This window comes from Carassius auratus, unplaced genomic scaffold, assembly GCF_003368295.1.
Source record: "Carassius auratus strain Wakin unplaced genomic scaffold, ASM336829v1 scaf_tig00000611, whole genome shotgun sequence".
Taxonomy (NCBI): domain Eukaryota; kingdom Metazoa; phylum Chordata; class Actinopteri; order Cypriniformes; family Cyprinidae; genus Carassius; species Carassius auratus.
In genome coordinates, this window is record NW_020523313.1 from 74,339 (window position 1) to 93,682 (window position 19,344).

General features: G+C 37.7%; 2 protein-coding genes across 2 annotated transcripts in view; one reads left to right on the forward strand and one right to left on the reverse strand.

Annotated features, from left to right (window-relative positions):
• The first annotated feature begins 336 nt into the window (after positions 1-336).
• Positions 337-7,056, forward strand: LOC113069058 (very-long-chain (3R)-3-hydroxyacyl-CoA dehydratase 4). Its single transcript, XM_026242032.1, has 7 exons — positions 337-435; positions 3,114-3,220; positions 3,485-3,612; positions 3,958-4,067; positions 4,257-4,363; positions 6,075-6,209; positions 6,568-7,056. The coding sequence occupies exons 1-7, from the start codon at positions 431-433 to the stop codon at positions 6,648-6,650; spliced, it is 675 nt and encodes a 224-aa protein (XP_026097817.1). The 5' UTR covers positions 337-430; the 3' UTR covers positions 6,651-7,056.
• A 3,537-nt stretch (positions 7,057-10,593) lies between these two features.
• The window catches only part of LOC113069060 (focadhesin-like), a 45,064-nt gene continuing 36,313 nt past the window's right edge, over positions 10,594-19,344 (reverse strand). The window contains 15 exon segments of the mRNA XM_026242033.1: positions 10,594-11,051; positions 11,201-11,276; positions 12,956-13,207; positions 13,422-13,519; positions 13,626-13,791; positions 13,793-13,804; positions 14,671-14,760; positions 14,872-15,132; positions 15,512-15,627; positions 15,728-15,856; positions 15,930-16,010; positions 16,611-16,713; positions 16,840-16,911; positions 18,632-18,709; positions 19,113-19,235. Of these exon segments, the coding sequence (XP_026097818.1) occupies positions 10,978-11,051; positions 11,201-11,276; positions 12,956-13,207; positions 13,422-13,519; positions 13,626-13,791; positions 13,793-13,804; positions 14,671-14,760; positions 14,872-15,132; positions 15,512-15,627; positions 15,728-15,856; positions 15,930-16,010; positions 16,611-16,713; positions 16,840-16,911; positions 18,632-18,709; positions 19,113-19,235 (1,731 nt within the window). The 3' untranslated portion in view covers positions 10,594-10,977.

Here is a 19,344-nt window from a genome sequence, read left to right on the forward strand (position 1 = left end):
TGAAGAATATCATTAAAAGTGTCATTATATTGCAAGTAAACTAAAACGATTGCAAAAGACAACTGCAAAAGAAAGTTTGAGCCAAACATAAAAACCACAAGGTTTCAGGGTGTGCTGTGTGGATCTGCCCTCTTGACGTCAGAGGGGGAGCTCTGTGAGCGGGCGTTTATCACCATGTGGGTGTTTTCAAACTGCTGGGTGTTTCTGAATCATGCAATCTAAATGATCCCCCTTACCCAACCCCACCCCTAAACCTAACGTCACTATTACATCAACCAATCAGGTATCATGGTGTAAAAACACCTTGATCTGGTAACTCCCATTACTTTTCCTGCAGAGACCTATACGTGCTGTGAGCAGAACTTCCTCACACATTTGATTGTACTCTTGATGTCTTATTTTGTCTCATCACTACGGACGCTTGGGAGGAATGAGGTAAATATCAGCATCGTTCAATCGGCGTATATTGTTGACATCATTCAGCATTCATTCATGGCGATGTTTAGCGCGCAGCCTCACCCAAAACAGTCTGTCCTATCGCCAGATATAAAAAGGCACATGGGGCTTTCATTTCAGCTGTGTTTCATGTAACTTAGTCGCTGTCTTTCCCCCCGATGCACCATTAGTACAATGTAGAGAAACAACAACAAGGAAAACTAAATGAATGAAACAAAGTAAAACGTTCTAAAAGCTTCTTGAGTGTGTGTTGTTGCCCCAAAACAGCATAGTAGAATGGGGCGCGTTCTAAAAGGTCCTCCCTAAAACCGGAACACTGAGGAATTGTTAAAAACTTTGCTCTCTATGTGCAGGTGATGAAAGCACGCGTCTGTTGAACGACACCGAGCGCGGTCAAGTTAGATTTATTTATACGAGGCATATAGTAACTGATTGAAACTTGTGCGTATGGTTTTCAATACTTCTCCTTATTGTTTTTAAAGTGAAAAGTAGGATTTAAAAAAAATGGGGGATAAGTGAGTGAAGTGGAAGAGGTATGTTATATGACGACATCTTTTTGAGGCTTTAAAGGTGCTGTATGTAGGATTGACACCGAGTGCTTGAAAAGCATTGCAGTCCAAATTCAAAATATTGGAGATATTATTTTCTTCTCCCTCCTCAGATTTGACGCACAAGCAGGTTGCCAGATTGGCTACACGAACAAGAATGATCGCACTTGATGATAAATGATAGGAAATATGATGATTTTTCCTTCAACTGGCAACCCTGGGTGCTGAAATACAATTGGGTAAACTGGCAGTGGGCGGGTTTCACCACCAAAGAAAACACCGACCTTAAGGCCCTGAACGCACATTTTCAAAGGAGAATAACTGACTGTAGCATTGTTTTTCAGATAAACAAATATGTTAACTTAGCATGTTTCTTAAATATTCGCAAACATATTATGGTATTTTTATGCTTACATACAGCCAGGGGCGCTGCCATAGACAGTAAAAGAAATGGACACAGCGACCCCATTGGAACTCAATTGAGACAAGTGAAGCCCATTTTTAGCTATTTTTAGCACTTCCAGTTCTGACATGCAGACTCAAACTATGCTTGATGAAGTCAGCAACCTGTCTGACATGTAAACCTTCTACTAGCTGTGCGTGCAAACTGCCATCGTTAATCTTGCAGAGACGGCGAGCTTGAGCGGGGAGTTCTTTGGCGTGAGTGAGCAGGAGTAAGTACTCTGATTAATTATCGCCCTTGACTTTTTATACCTCCACGTCCCCCTGATAGCCTCATAGACAGTAAAAGATTGCCTGTGAGCTTCTTCTCCTGTCCATATGGTAATTTCTCTACGACAGAGAGTAGCTGGTTATGACGCAGTCGTTAGCCTATTGTTTTTACAAAAACTGCTTCTATGGGAACATAAAGTAACATAGAAGGTAATGGAGCCTTTTATACATTTTTGTGTTTCTTTAGAAATAATTAATGGACAAATGGAGTCTTTAAACGCCTCCGATGTAAAGATATTTGCTGTCAAAGTGACGCCAAAATGAATGGGAGTCAATGGGATGCTAACGCAAGTGAAGTTCTGCTACAAGATGGCAGCACGCGGTCGACTTCCTTCCCGCCTGGGCGCTGCACAAGATCCCGGGCCTTATTCATAGGCAGTCCTAATGCCCCCCCCCGCCCTCCCCCCCCCCTGAAAATATATATTTCAAACTTTTCAAGGGCCCTCTCTTCCTTTGGGGTCCTCGTAATCAGTACTGGGTTTACCCCCTGTCCGACGCCCCTGCATACAGCACCTTTAACCTCCCACTTACAAGGAAGTCAAAACAAATAACTACATGGGCTGTTGAAGCTTCTGTTTACGTAGAAATACATATAAATATTTCAACATTGTTGTCAAGTGGGATTTTACTATCCAGAATAGTCAGATTACATTACATGGATGATCGCTTGCCGAGATGTCGGGCTCACGTTGACAAGTCATTTTTATTATGGATTATTTAGAAATAGCCTAATAAATAAATGTAGACCCTATTTTGTTTAAAATGCCTTGAAGGTTGTTGACAGTTAAAGGATTAGTTCACTTACAGAATAAGAATTTTCTGATATTATACTCACCCCATGGCATCTCAAATTTTCTTGTCTTTCTGTCTGCAGTTGCAAAGAAATTAAGGTTTTTGAGGAAAACATCCATCCAGTTTTTCTCCATATAATGGACTTCAATGGTGCCAACAGGTTGAGGTACCAAATTGCAGTTCCAGAGCGGCTTCAAGGGTTGGGATCGTGTAGAGCCATTTGAAGCTGCAGTGAAACTGCAGTTTGGACCTTCAACCCATCGTTCCCAATTGAAGCCTACTATGGAGAAAAATCCTGGAATGTTCTCCTCAAAAACCTTAATTTCTTTGTGACTAAAAAAAGAAAGACATGAACATCTTGGATGACATGGAAGTGAGAAAATTATCAGGAATTTTTTATTCTGGAAGTGAATTAATCTTTTAACTAACTGCGCTTGGATCTAAAAAATATCTCGAAATGCACCTCAACAAACTGCGCACTAAAATTCGTCATCATGTTGTTGGATAATTTTGAAGAGGGCTATATTAATGACTTCTTTTCATATGCTGCATTAGTCTATTACTTGAAAATGTAATCTTTTGCAGGTTTAGCCTCAGTCTCACATACCTCTTTTCGTACAACTTGCTTCAGTTCTATGGACACACATGGATTTTCACGAACATGACAGCCAGATTTCTCTCTTTTGGGGAAGGTGAGCAACAGTTATGAAGTGTCTGCTCATGTAAATAATCTGGGATGTTAGTTTATTTACATCTCTACCAATTGTACTCAAGATGTTATTTGAGAAATACTCAAGTGGCTGTTTAGAGTTGTGTAATAACCAAAGCAGAACACTCTTATGAAAGAGCTCATGACTTCTTCCACACATATCAGAGCTTAAAGTATTACTTTGCATTTTTAATGGATATAATCAAGTGAAACAAAGCTCTACTGATAACTTGTGTTTTGTTCTTAGATGCCCAGGCGGGCACCTTCTATTTTGTGGGCGTGATGATGGGCGCTTGTCAGCTTCTGTCTTTGTTAGAACTGTTTCATATTGCAGATGGTTTTGAGGAGTGCAGGCTTTTCCCTCGCTTCATGCAGGTGAGATATAAAGACCATATTTACAGCAATAAATGTACAAAGCTTGAATTTGCACAACTGCATCTAAGAAGTAGAAAAAAAGCTCATTAAAAAAAAAAAAATTCTCTCTCACTTTTTTATTTCAAAATCTAGTTTCCGTTTTTTTTTTTTTTTTTTGCTGTAATGAAATGTTTCCCCAATTCTGGCTGTAGATCATAATTTAGTCAGAAGGAAGTGCATAGGATGTAGTGCATAAGGAAGTAAATAAAAAAATGCATCCATTTTAGAGCTATAGGTTTAAAGAGTTTTTAATCTACTTGATTTCTGTTCACCTTTATTATTCTTAATGCAGTTTTCCATTTACAGGTAATGGAGAGAAATGTCCTTCTGTTTCTCCTCATCAGTCTGGAAGAGTTTCAGAGCAAACCAGTGGTGTGTGTCCAGTTTTATCTGTGGAATATACTGGGCCTACTAAGGTTTGAGTCTTTTGTGTTTGCATGCAGGCTTCTGAGAGTAATTCTGTAGGTCATCTTTATTAGCTTTACTCTACTGTAATAACATTTATAAACACTTCACTGTTGCACCAATATAGGACTTTCAGTAGTGCTTTGAAGACCTAATATACTACTGTAGGTTTTTCAACAGAGCTTTCTTTTTTTCTACAGGTATCCACATGAGTTATTTTGCCTCATAGGCACACCATATTTTAAAATGCTATGGGTGCATCAAACACTCTCGATCCCAGTGTACTTGCTGTCTGCTGTCACAGAAGGTACAGTGTTATTAAAATTAAATTAATATTATTTTGGATAACATTCTAACAGTTTGTGAAATACTTAAATGGCCATCATGTTTTATATATATATATATATATATATATACACACACACACACACACACACACACACACACACACACACACTGTATTTTCCGGACTATAAGTCACACTTTTTTTCATAGTTTGGCTGGTCCTGCGACATATAGTCAGGTGCGACTTATTTATCAAAATTAATTTGAAATGAACCAAGAGAAATGACTTATGAGACCTGAACCAATAGAAAACATTACCGTCTACAGCTGCGAGAGGGCGCTCTATGCTGTTCAGTGCTCCTGTGCTCCTTATAGTCCAGTGCGACTTATATATGTTTTTTTCCTCGTCATGGCTTATTTTTGGACTGATGTGACTTATACTCAGGTGCAACTTATACTCCGAAAAAAACCCTATATATATATATATATATATATATATATATATATATATATATATATATATATATTTATATATATATATATATATATATAGGTTTAATAATAAAAATATTTCTTAACCCTGAAAAAATGGTTAAGGGCCGTTTCATAGTCAACGCATCTGTACGCATACGCGTCCCCGAGGCTACACATCGTTACGCTTCGGCCGTCATTATGTGTCGTTGCGTAGCCAAATGTGTCGTCCTAGTTTTTGATACGCGATGCGCCGATGGATGCAATACTATGCGTTGTCGGTGGGGGCTACATTGCAAGTATTGTACATTAATTCAAGTATATTGTGTTTACAGAAGAAGAAGGTTTGAATACAATGGCGGGCGAAGAGGAAACATTATGCGAACTTATACGTGTTCATCCACATTTAATCTCTGCGTTGCCTTTGTTACCGCCGATGTAAAATCAGCTACACACTCCTCTTCAGTTGCCATTGTGAGCTGAATATCACGCGACCCGACTCTACTAATATCACCCGACTCTACCACCCCCTGTTGCGTGAGCGGTGTATTGCATACACGCATCGCCTGTGACGCTTGCGTCCACTGTTTAGACTATGAAAGGGAGCGCGTCGCTCGTGTTGCTTGCTCGCGTTTCTCGCGTTGACTATGTAACAGCCCTAAGGTTTCATTTCTTCCCCGCCTTTAAATAAATAGTTTACTTTTGAATGTTATTATTATATAAACAAAATAGTGTGCATAATATTTTTAACAATAAAAAAACAAAAAAACAAATCTACTTTGTTTAATATTTTTGTGGGCTAAGCCCCGGATATCTGCTCACCCTAGAACCAGCCTCAAGTGTGTTAATTAAACTTGTAAACATAATATATGATTTTTTTTATATTCTTGCTCAGCGCAACAGAGTTTGCAGATTTTTACATTGTTCTTACAATCTGACATGGTAAAATTAAAACTGTTGCTCGAAACATGACCACAGACCTTTCTGGGCCTGCACAAATAGTCTTAAGAATAAAAAATTGAAAGCTGATCTGAGCACACTTGTCTTATGGAGAGTATAGTGATGTTGAATTTAATGGTTAGTCAGGAAATGTGTTGAGAAAGAGTAATGTGATCACAGTTGGGTAATGCTGCAGCATACCCAACTGTGATCACAACTCATTTCATTCATTACAGAACAATGAGCCTCGGTAGAGTAAACTATTTTGGTCAGCTTTCAGTCACTAACCACATTATCTTTTCATTCTCTTTCTTTTATTCTAGGAATAAGCATTTTCCATATGTTGCCATACTTGTCTGAGTCTGAAGGAATGGATTCAGTGCGGCTTAAAGTACCTGCATCAATATACATGTATTCCCCATACATCCTTATGGGTTGGTTACTCCTTCATGTATTAGGTAAAGTAATGTGATTTGCCTTAGAAACCTTACAAGCATCTGAATTTCAGTCTAAAGGTATTTGAAACAAAATATCAGACTTAGCAAACCTTTTTGCTATATCACGATTTTTCCAGTTGCTTTTAACGAACTGTAGTCACATGCACTTTAGTTCCTCTAATCTTTAACCAGAAAATGTCAGAATACTAAAATAATCTAATATGGTGGTATTTTGTTATGTAATGCAGTGACATTTATACATCATAGTATGGCCACTGTTTTTGTGTTTTTTTTTTTGCACATTTGCTCATTATTTATCAACTACATGCATGATGTCATGAGTGTTTCAGCTGATTGTCTTCATCTCACTGTGTTGAAGGATCCAGTTTAACGGTACTATTCTTGCTGAAGGAAAGGAAGGAGACTCTGGAGAGCTGGAATCAGAAGCTGAAGAAAGACTAAGCAGAGAAATGATCATACAGGTCCTCCCATTCACCAATGCCAAACATTTGAACCTTAGGAGTATTATGTTGGAGACGGAGTGTCTTGTTGAACTCCTCTCTGTGTTGAAACACGATTATGTTTGTTTGTTCATTGGTACGGTTGTAAGTATTTCAACATGTTATCGGTTACAACACAAATACATTTTAACTGAAAAAAAAATGCATATGCTTTAATAAAAATAAAATATCTTAAAAATCACTTTCAAGAACTACTTCTGATTCAAATGTGAATATCTAAGTACTAAATCTTCTGTGATTTTCTTTCTCATTGTGTTCAAGCGCAGGCTACACAACTTCGAACAACATACACATGCCATATTTTGATTAATAATATCCCTGTAAGCATGCATTTGCATTTATAAAAATATGTTTGCTGTTTTTTTTTTTCACACAGATTATTACTAATACCAGCACGCAGCTAAAAATCATTGTTGAACACAACCTAGAAGTAATTAATACATTTTTGTCATTATTATTAATACGTTTCTAAATGAAATTCACTCCAAGAAAGATATTATATGTTGCCAGAACTCTTAGATGCTCACCGATGAACTGATTCCAAAAGAGGATAAATCAGATATAACATAGTATAATAATATATGCTTTTATCTTTCACAAATAAGTATTGAAAATTTACTAATTGAAAATATTAGTAACCAGAGTGCTGCTAAAAACAATGCATTATGAATGAAAATATTGTTAGACATGGTACGTGAATGTCATAAGCTACAGTTCTTTTTATACGGCTATAGTTTTAGGAAAACAGAGTTTGATTTTATCATGATGTTCCATTAAAAGCAAAGCAATGAACGTTTCTGCAAAAGGATACTTTAAGAACATCCTCCGATACTGTCACATCTGCCTTCTGACCTTCTAAAATCAAGTCAATCTTTGTATTTCTTCTCGTCACAGAGAAAGTTGAATCGTCGGTCACAATCTGTGGGTTTACAAACCCCTTGTGTTCTGTAAAACTCCACAGCGCTGGTTCATGGCAGGGCACTGGATCTCTCCATCTGAAGACCAGACATTATATCCAAGACCGGCTCCATTTACCCAAAACCAGTGACCAGCTAGAAAGCGCAGTCCAGTCCACACTTCATCTGAATCTGCTCCTGTGCTGTTAATCCTTGCTTCTTCCATAATATCTTCCGTGGTTATTATGGCCAGGTCAGTGTAGTTTTGTCTGCAGTATTCCAAGGCCTCTTCCCATGTGCTTTTCTGATGCACCACAATCAGCTCATAGACCTTCATAGTGCTCTCTGCAGTGCTGCTGTGCCTCTTGCCCTGACAAAGTCTCGTTCACGAAAAAAAGTGATATCTGTAGTCACTGACATTCAGCTCAAAGAGGTTTAAAAAAAGCAGCACAGTGCCTGAAGCCTTCATGTCCATCTAGATGATCTCCACTGTAGCAGAATTCAGAATTAATGTGGGCTTCTCCATTTATTTCAGGATATTGTTGGACTTGTTACCACACCTTTTCACAAATTTCTGGCACGAACAGACCAATGAAAACCAAGACCACTTTAACACTGAGAGTGACCTTGACGTGTCAGGCCTCTTCAGTCATTCCAGAAAAAAAATAATTTTAGGAAAATGTATTTTCCTAAAATGCCTAATTAAGGCAAATCAGAAGACTCAAAGAAAGCACATAACTACAAACACATTTAAAGCCGTTTACAAGTACGTCATTGGAAGAAACAAAAAATGAAAATTAATGTATATATCACCTAGTTTGTTATTCACTCGAATCAATAAAGTCATTAAAATATGTGGAAATGATTTAGTTTGTATCAATTAAATTAGCATATCTTGTTTTCCAGCTTACTATTAGAATAACGGTAGACACACAAATCTGAAAACTAGCATTTTCACAAAAAAATACTGTACACAGCAGTTTACAGAGATTTTTATCTTATAGCCCACAGTGAATAAGAAAAATAATCAATAAGGTTTAAAAAATAAAATAATTGTAAAAATAAAAATAGTAATAAATCTCACACAAAAACTCAATAAAACCATATAATATTAATAACGATAATATAAATAATAATAATTAATTGTTAGATGCCTTTCAAGAAAATCAAGGACACTGCATAAAAGGATATAAAAATACACAGCTACACACACACATCAAACAATCAAATCACTAAAATCTATTCTAAAGAGTTAAGTTGTAATCTGAGCTTTGAAAAGGGAAATAGAATCCAGCTGCAAATGTGTTGTGGCAAAGAATTCCATATTTTTTATTATTAATATGGGAACCAAAAGAAAGCATCAAATCAAATATAATACCAATACTTTGCACCTGGGTGGAAGTACTAACCAGGGAGCTATCGATAAGCAGGGTGAAAGATTGAGGTTAGGATAAAACGGATCTAGACCCAACAAGAAGGGCCTCAGTTCAGTTGGTATTTAACTTTTAAAAAGTAAATAGTCATCCATGTGTTAACATACTGCAAACATTTAGTGTTTTCAGGAGGAGGATCGAAAGCAAAAGGTTTTGTGGATATTTACAATTGTGTATTATCAGTGTAAAAATGTGTTGATGCAATACAGTACATGCAAAAAATGTGACCAACGGGTAACATACAAATAATAAATAAAAGCAGATCCCAAAACTGACCCCTGTAACACGCTCTTGATTGAACAAACTGCTTCCTGTCACTTATAAATAAGATGAAAACCATAGAAGTGTATTATCAGCTATTCCAATACAACTGAACTGTTCCAATAAAACTGAATGACTAATAGTATCGAAGACAACACTAATATCTATAAGAATAAGAATAGACTAGAATCTGCTGCAAGGAGAAGATCATTTGCAACTTTAACGAGAGCTTTTTTTTTGTGCTGATTTGATCTAAAACCCAACTGAAATTGCTCATAGAGATCTTTACTTTGCAAATATGAAATTATTAGGTTTACTACATCCTCATTCCTCTAGTAGTATTGTCCAAACTAAACAATACTGACATTGACCTTAAAATTACTTAGTATTACTCAGTGTTATTTTAGCAGCTACTATAGTTTTTTATGAGTATGTTTTTATGTTTTCTATATAATTGAGTATTTTCCTTTTTTTTTTCAATGTCTCTATAGTCTTCATCAATTTATATTTTAGTTTTAGTTATTTTAGTGCATTAGGTGGCAACATTTAAAAAAATATTTTTTGTAAAAATTTGTTAACGCTTTAGAATAAGGAACACATATTCACTATTAATTAAGACTTTCCCCCAATAAATTTTTTATTTGCTGCTAATTAATAGTTAGTAGTCGTTAAGTTAAGGTATGGGATTTAATTAAGGGATCTAAGACATGGTCATGCAGAATAAGGCATTAATATGTGCTTTAGAAGTACTAATAAATGGCCAGGATGTCAGTATGTTGATAAGAAGCTAGTTAATAGTGAGAATTGGTCCTTAAAATAAAGTGTTACATTTGATTTCAAGTAAGAACATTTTAATGGTTTAGTAAAATAATCCTGATATTACTTCACCGGCTGTTTTGAATACAGAGTGAAAATGGGTATAACACAACTGGAAAGGGAAATGAGGAGAGTATCATCTTTAAAAGCAGATGGAGACAAAAACAAACTCAGATTTGCCTGACAGTTTCATGCAATGAGAACCTTACAAGTCTTCAAACAAAACATGACTCATAATATCAAATGTGAACTTTTTTGGAATTTAGTTATGAAAACCCTCACCCTCGTGTCTTTCCAAACTTGTAAGACGTTTTGCTGAAATCCGAGAGCTTTCTGACTATTCATAGAACATATGGAGTGTCCACATTCCTCAAACTTGTTTGGGAGTTTTGACAGATAGTGTCACCTGTCCTTCCCCTACTTCCCCTGAATGAGAAGGCTTTCGGTTAAAGGAAACAATAAATTACAAAGTTTCAAATCAGCTTGAGCTGGATTTCAAGTCTTTATTGAAAGTACAGTTATGCACAGAGCACAAGCTTCTTTGAGCAGAAAAATAAACTTGGTGTGGCACAGATGTTTATTTTCCAAACTTAATTGGTTACAGAAAAACGCTCAATACATTTTACAAGCAATACATGAAAGTGGAAAATTATGCTTTCTAAAGCCATTTTTATGCATTTCTCTTTTGTTCTTATAATATGGTATACACACTTTCAATCTATTAAACATGTCAGTGTTCAATCTGGTTTCAGATGGGTTTATCACTTGAGTATTGGAACTAGAAAGTATTTGCTTTGTTATGCAACTCTGAATATGCATGTAAACAAATGGTGTCCTTGGTGTGTGGCAGCTTTCAGGGAGGTCACCAACCATACGCCCTGGTCCACACACCCTTCTTCTTGAACTCAGAGCTGGATCTCAGAGCCATTAGAGTCGCTAAGAAGGAATGAGATACAAATGAGTCAAATGGGAGATTTGTACTGTACGTCACATACTTTTGCTTCAAATCAGATAATAATCTTTTGCTTCTTGTTATCTACAGAATTTTAAAACACTAATAATTTGACTAAAACATTGCGTCTCACCTTTGGCTGTAAGTAAGGCAGTCTCAGAGAAACCTAGTTTAGGACCTTCTGTAATACTGAAGAGCCAGTCGATGAACTGATGGCATGAAGAAAGAAAGATTGGGGTTGGTAAGTTGTAGTTTTTTTTATTTTTTTATTTAATGAAATTAATACTTTCATTTATAAAGGAAGTATTAACTTGATCAAAACAATACATATAAATGTTGTTCTTAAATTCTATTCAAGGAATTATGAAAGAAAGTTTCAGAACATTGTTAATAATGAGCAATGTTTCTTGAGCAGTAATTCAGCATATTAGAATGATTTCTGAAGGATCATGTGACACTGAAGACTGGAGTAATGATGCTGAAAATTCAGCTTTGCCATCTCAGGAATAAATAAAAAATTTAAATACACTCACCTAAAGGATTTTTAGGAACACCATACTAATACTGTGTTTGACCCCCTTTCACCTTCAGAACTGCCTTAATTATACGTGGCATTGATTCAACAAGGTGCTGAAAGCTTTCTTTAGAAATGTTGGCCCATATTGATAGGATAGCATTTTGCAGTTGATGGAGATTTGTGGGATGCACATCCAGGGCACGAAGCTCCCGTTCCACCACATCCCAAAGATTCTCTATTGGGTTGAGATCTGGGGACTGTGGGGGCCATTTTAGTACAATGAACTCATTGTCATGTTCAAAAAACCAATTCGAAATGATTCGAGCTTTGTGACATGGTGCATTATCATTATCCATCTGAGGATGGGTACATGGTGGTCATAAAGGGATGGACATGGTCAGATTCAATGCTCAGGTAGGCTGTGGCGTTTAAACGATGCCCAATTTGCACTAAGGAGCCTAAAGTGTGCTGTCCTCTAGCATCAACAAGGCATTTTTGCCCACAGGACTGCCGCATACTGGATGTTTTTCCCTTTTCACACCATTCTTTGTAAACCCTAGAAATGGTTGCCAGTGAAAATCCCAGTAACTGAGCAGATTGTGAAATACTCAGACCGGCCTGTCTGGCACCAACAACCATGCCACGCTAAAAATTGCTTAAACCACCTTTCTTTCCCATTCTGACATTCAGTTTGGAGTTCAGGAGATTGTCTTGACCAGGACCACACCCTTTTCCTAATAATCCTTTAGGTGAGTGTATATCCTAATAGTAATCAGATAGACTTTTAAATTGCAACAATATTCACCACTACTGTTTTAACTATTTTTGACAATTCACTAGTTCACGCCTACATATAATTAGCTGAGGTATGGAATGCGTATTTGGCGTGCTGTCCGGGGAAGGGCTCCGAGCTCGGGAATTGCCCGAACCTAGAGTACCCCCCCCCTTCCCCGTATATTGTAAAGTGAACTTGAAGTGAGGAGATGGGGTGGAGGAGGGATGCTGATAAACCGTCAATGGATAGAGGTAAGTCAGCAATATTTATACTGTGGGATTGATTACTTGATTGTGGTCCACCTGTGATGATTAGGCTAAGTATCTGACGCGCTCCTCCCGAATCTTCATAGATAATTACATTTAAATGCAGCATTAGTTAGCAAAGGAGACTTGTATCAAAAAATAAAGAGAAAAAAAAACCAACCCCAAACTTTTGAAAAGGTTACAATTTTCTAACTTAATTCACTGGATCTGTGCAATGGACATCAATACCAAAAAATTCTGCTACTTGTATTTTTCTAAGCAGAGTTCAAAAAACCTTCAGCAGAACCACACATTTTGAAACTATAAAACGAGAGATGAAAGCTGCCTTGCCTTCTGTGACTGGGATTTCCACGGCTCTTTGCAGAGTAGTTTTTTCATGCTGCATGGGATTGCAAGAAGGCATGACGCGACCGACAGCTCTGTGATAGCAGGGTTGACACAGAGGTCATGGGACAGGTCTGTTGTCAGAGAGGACTGTTCCCAGGGAAACCACTGGGCCCTGATTCCAATGAGAAGCGGAGCACAATGATCAGCCCAAGACACCACTGCTGCAGCAAACACACCGAGGAGGAAGTCTGTTCCCTGCAAAATGATGACAGACACGGCTAGTATCCTGCTTCCTGCTGCTGTGTTTTTATCATTAGACCTACAGCAAGGCAACCAAAAACACTTTGCAGATGGCAGGGACTACTCTTTAAAGAGGCAAATCCACATATGATTGTAAATCGAGCTAAAAGACACCAGAGCCCAATAAATTACAAGAACAGAAGCAACAGCGCAGTTATACTGAACATACCTCTATAACACTGACACATTTAACAGAAGGAGATCCGTATGCAACATTTCTGATGTGCCCCATTAACTCCAAAAGCCACTCCATTCGTTTAGAGACCCCTGAAAACAGACAAAACAATATGCTTCCTGAATCAACATAACATGATGCAACTTCATCAGAAAGGAGGCGCTTAAAATGGTTAATGTCTTAGCATTATTAAGATACCTGTACTGGGACTAGAGGCGAAGCGTGATTGGTGGAGGGCCTGCAGGAGAAGCCAGCTGATTCTTTTCTTATTCCCCACCTGGAGGATGGTACTGATGACATCATTGAGTCCGAGCAGAGGGACTCTGCCTTTAGAGGTCAGGTAGCAGAGGATGAAAGCTGTTTTTTTCCACATTAGCCTGTAGAGGGAGCAACAAACAAGGGCGAACTGTGTGGGGTTGTACATCTGTTGATTTAATGTCTCCAGCCACTGTCAGAGTACCTTTTCAGCAAATCATTTAACTTGTAAATTGCTCTGAAATGGCTGCAATATAACAATGATAAATTACAAAACAGCAGAAGCTGTCCTATGCTCTTATGATTATGATTATCATTAATTATCATGAATAGAGAAGAAAACTTTCCATGGATGAAAGCATAACTATTCATCACTGCAAACATTTACGCATTATGCATGCATTATATTTGAAGAGAGAGAGAGAGAAATTGTAATAAATGAGCCTCATTACTGAAACCAACAATTTAGAAATACAAAAAATATATATATTTCGGGATCCTTTTAAGACATGTTGCCTGGAGGCAGAATTTCTGGAATAATGGAAATAAATGAATCAAAGTCTTTACTGATGCCAGAACTACTAAACTACTGTAACGGCTTCTAATCGAACTGGCGTTTTTCAAAACAGTCATATTTTCATAAATTAACAAGAGGCTGGAAGCATATGGTTAGGGATGAAGATATAAACATAAAATACATTACAAGAGGTTCTGCTAATGTGTTATGAAAATGTCTATAAAGAAATATAAATGCTGGCATCAGCGATTCATTGTTAAATTCACCATGTACATGTTAATGAAAGACATCAGGCATTTCATTTGGATATCCCTCAGACATTATCATCTTTTTTTATGCATCTTGTGCTTGCAAAGTGAAATAATGGGTTCAATACCCCAAGGCGAGATCGTATGACTACATATCATGATGAAACATTTAAACACAATCAGATTTATAAAGCTGTAATTCACGAACAGAGTTATATAATACCTCAGTGACTTTAAGTATGCGGTCAATCTCAGTGTCGCTCAGTTCAGACAGACACGAACACATGGCTTCATACAGGTGCACCTCACCCGCCTACAGCAAACAACACAAAAATATCACTGGACAGCAGCAGAACTGGCTAAACATTTGAGTTCTTAGTCAACACGTTTTACTATAAAGCATCTTCAGACTGCTAGGACATACAGGGATATTATCAGGTAAGAGGTTATAGATCTTTTCAGTGGTGGAGCACAGGGCAGTCCAGCAGTTTTGGGGCGGGTTGGGGACCGCCATGGCTTTGGACAGCCCACGCAGGATGGACAGGCACAGGGACAGGCGCTGAGGACGTGTGTCAGGCACAAACTGCTGGACTGCCAGACTGTCCACGTACACCTGGAGTTTGTCTTCAGCCACGTGCTTCATCCAGGAGTTCAGGCACTCGTACAGAGAAGCCCTGGAGTGCATCTGTGGAGCGTACAGATGTTGAGAAAATTACAGCAGACCGAGAGAAAATTACAAAACAGTATGACATTTCCAAGCCGGAAAGCCATGATGAACTACTAACAGATGATAACATTATGAGCTAATTAGCTACTAATTACTACTTTACTTTTAAGCATCTCTGAAAATAGCATTAGACTTTACAAAGCTTTCAAAAGGGATAATAACTAACAAATGAGTACAAATTAGATTTAGCCTACCACTAAAGAGCGCCAGTGACAATTAACCAATTGAAAACTGAAATACCCAGCATTATAACATCAATAAGTCTTGTATGAAGACAGCAAAGAGACACAGATGTGTGACAGAGACACGAGAGACGTACACAGAGAGAAATACTCACACTCAGGCTGTGAACCAGGGGAGGCACAAGCCAGATGCCGAGGAAAAGTGCGGCACTCTGGGAAGACTGGGCCTGACTGGCAGCTAACGCTAAACAGTGATGCTGCACCTCCTCTCCTATGACAGGCACAGGTGAGCACTTCAACACCATACATCCTCAGAAATGACACGGTAGGGCATTTCCTACAGAAGATTAACTGACGAACGGGAAGCTCACCAAAGCCGAGTCTCATCAGCGGAGAGAGGATGGCGCTCCAGTTGACTGGAGGATACTGGAAGCTTCCACCGACCGTCACTAACGCTGCCAGCACCGTCTTCACCAGGTGTGGAGGAGTGAACTCAGGTCCTGTACACGATCACAACTCTAGTTAGCAATGGAATCACTTTTTATTAGATATTAGCATTAGATTGTGCATTACCTTTTCTTCCCGCTTCGGTGATGAAGTCTACTGAAGCTCGGATGACACTTTTCTCTGGGAGATAACCAAAGTCCTGAGGAACTGTTAAAGCGGGATGAAAAAGTATGTTTTATTGCTTCTTCAGCGGTGAATGGACATTTGTACAGTATCAGTACTTTATATAAAGATGATTTTTTATTATTAGTAGTAGTAGTAACAATACAATAAATAATATATAGTTTATTCAATTATAAATTATTATTATTAACAATTATTATTAACAACAATTATCATTATGTATTCATATATAATAATAATGGTATTAAAATGTATTTTGTAATTATTCATTTTATTATTAACAACAGATTTTATTATTTTTTTATTTAAAAACATCTATGATTTAATATGATTAATAACTACATCAGAAACGAATATATTATTTTTAACATATTTATTTAAATTTGTACAATTTTTGAAATATTTTTTAATAGCGTTATACATTCTGTTCAAACAAAAAGATCTCTATTTTTTTTTTATTAACATCAAGAATAATAATTAACATAAAAGTAACTCAAACAACAATTATAATAATAATGTGTTTTAATATTATTATTATTTTTTTATATATTATTATTTAATTATTATTTCTATTATTATCATCAACAATGATAACAATAGTAGTTTGTAATAAAGACCGAAGACCTGCGGTTCGACTGTGGCTGCTGGACATGTGGGCCAGATGCAGGTGTCCAAGCAGACATGCTCCGTTAGACTGCAGACCTATTGTTCCTGAAAAAGTGATGATCTAGTGCGGAGGATGGGCATGAGAGCAAGAAAAAATAAATAACACTTAACTTACTTCAAACCATTGTTTCACTTCCAGTATACATATTTAATTTTAGAAACATATTTTTGATGCATGGTTTCTAACCTGTGTAATGGCTCGGATGACCTCGTTCAGTCTGCTCTGCTGCTGTGAGGACTCCTCAGATTCACTCTTCATCTAATGGAGATAAAAACACACTTTCTGAAGGTCAAAAGGTCCTAGGACACAGCAAAATTCTCATACTGGATCATTTTAACCCTTCAGTACCCTCATGTGGCCAGCTACTGTTACTGCCATTTATAGCCTACATTCACCTTTCTCCAGCAGCTAGCTTTTACAAAGGATATATAATTGCTGACATCTGCGTTCTTACCTGTACTTGCAAAGTTAGTAAACAGTGTTGAACTAAAAAGAGAACAATCAGTTGTTAAAATCGTGTTTGTTAGTGTCACTGGTTTGAGGGGATTTACACAAGTTTAGATCTGAAAGGATCAGTCACCAGCTAAATGAGCTACACTCAAGTTTTAATCCAACCGATGAGGCCATTTGAATGCGCTGAAATGTGCTTTAAAGTGTTTATTCAGTGACTTTAAGTTGCTTGAAGACACATTAAAACAAATCTTTTCATCAGTGGGACGGCAGAGTAATCCGAGACATTCACAAGGCTCTGATTCACACTGAGAGAAAATCCTCAAACACCTCTGTCAAGTCCCACCAGTGACACTTCCTGGCTACCATCCAAGTATAGAGGCATTTGCATTTAAAAAGGCAAGACGGCATTCGCTGTGTGTGTGTGTATGAGTGTCTGGAAAGTGGGTGGGCAGGAAGGAGTGTAATTTGCCACACAAGGACCACCCTGGCACAGGTGTGGGTGAAAAGGCCAGTGCCCATACGAGACTCGCATTTAATGGCACCTCACCATACGATAATGGACTTAATGTAGGGTAATATACGAGAAAGTGATGTTTTATGATATTTAACATTCACTAGGGTGGGAAAAAAACATTCCAGCTGTAGGAAGTAAGATTTATTACACTGCTAGGGCCTTATCATACACCCGGCGCAATGCGACGCAAGGCGCAGCACAAGTGTGTTTGCTAGTTTCAGTCCGGCGCAGTTCACATTTTCCCGTCCAGCGCCACATTGTTTATTTAGCAAATGCATTTGCGCCCATTTGTGCGCCCATGGGTGTGCTGGTCTAAAAAAGAGGTGTTCAGGTGCATTGCTATTTTAAGGAGCTAAAAACAGACTGCACCATAGACAACTCAAACCTGGTCTAAAGTCTGGCGCAATGTTTTTTCTTTGTTATTAAAAGAGCGTACACACTGCTTATTAAACACAGGGACGCACAGCAGCACACAAACATGCCAAATATTACAAATTAAAGGATTGCAATGCATAATAATTTTTTGTAGGCTAATTAAATATATATATATATATATATATATATATATATATATATATATATATATATATATATATATATAAATTTGCCTATGTCTTTGCGCTTGCCAAATTCCGCTGTGTAAATAGCAAATCCTCCATGGCACGAGCGCAACTGGCTCTTAAAGCGAATGGAAGATGAGACTCTGACTGGTTTATTGCATGTTACGCCCAAAAAGACCCATTACTCATTAAGAGAATAGGGACAACCTGTTTAGACCATGCGCGCCAACCGTTAAAATAGCAAAAGTGGATTTGGACACCCTGAGTGCACCTGCGCCGTGCTCTTTACACTGTGTTTAGATTGTTAAAATAGGGCGCCTACTGTCTTATTTTCAAGTCTTGCACTGAAGGTGCTGAATGGCGACACATATATCTTACACTGACACAGTATCTAGCATCCTGCCATGGACAAATACAACACAAGGCTTGATATAAGCACGAATTACATTACCTGAATGAGAGCCATCTCTGATCCCACTAATGCGATCAGTCCATTGAGGGCAGACAGCCTCTGCATTGTGGGACAACCCTGGAGAAAGAAAAACAATTACAGTTTAGATTCTCCCTCATCAAAGCTGAGATTCAGTGTTGATGCCTGAGATTTCTAGATCAAAACTAAGACACTGGGAAGAGAAAGACTTAACCTTAAGTCCTAATCCTGGCCTTGTGCCTTCGATCAGATCCTGATATATCGTTCACTTACTATGGCACGACAACACATTGTTTCTCACTAGTCAGGGAGACAATCTACATGAAGTCGACTGTTTCTTTCCACTTCCCACTGACCTTTTTAACCAAAGCAGCTTTGGTATGGATAATAAAGTGGTTGTCTCACATACAAATATGGCCAGCATGCCTTACATGAATGCATAAAGGCAAAATGAATAACATATGGAAATAATGCATTTGGAGCCCAATATAATTGACTTCACCTCTGCCAGCAGTATCTTGGTCCAAGCAGCCAGCAGACGAGGCTGGATGTCTACTGCTTTACCATGACCAAAAGAAGAGAGTCCAAACACTGTGAGACCCAATGCCAAAGCAAAGCCTGGTGTCTAAAAAAAAAAAAACACAGAATAAATGACAAAGTCTGTCTCAAAAAGTCATGCACAAAAAACACAACAAAGATATCTTCTTTAATACAAAACCAAACTGTTAAAAAAT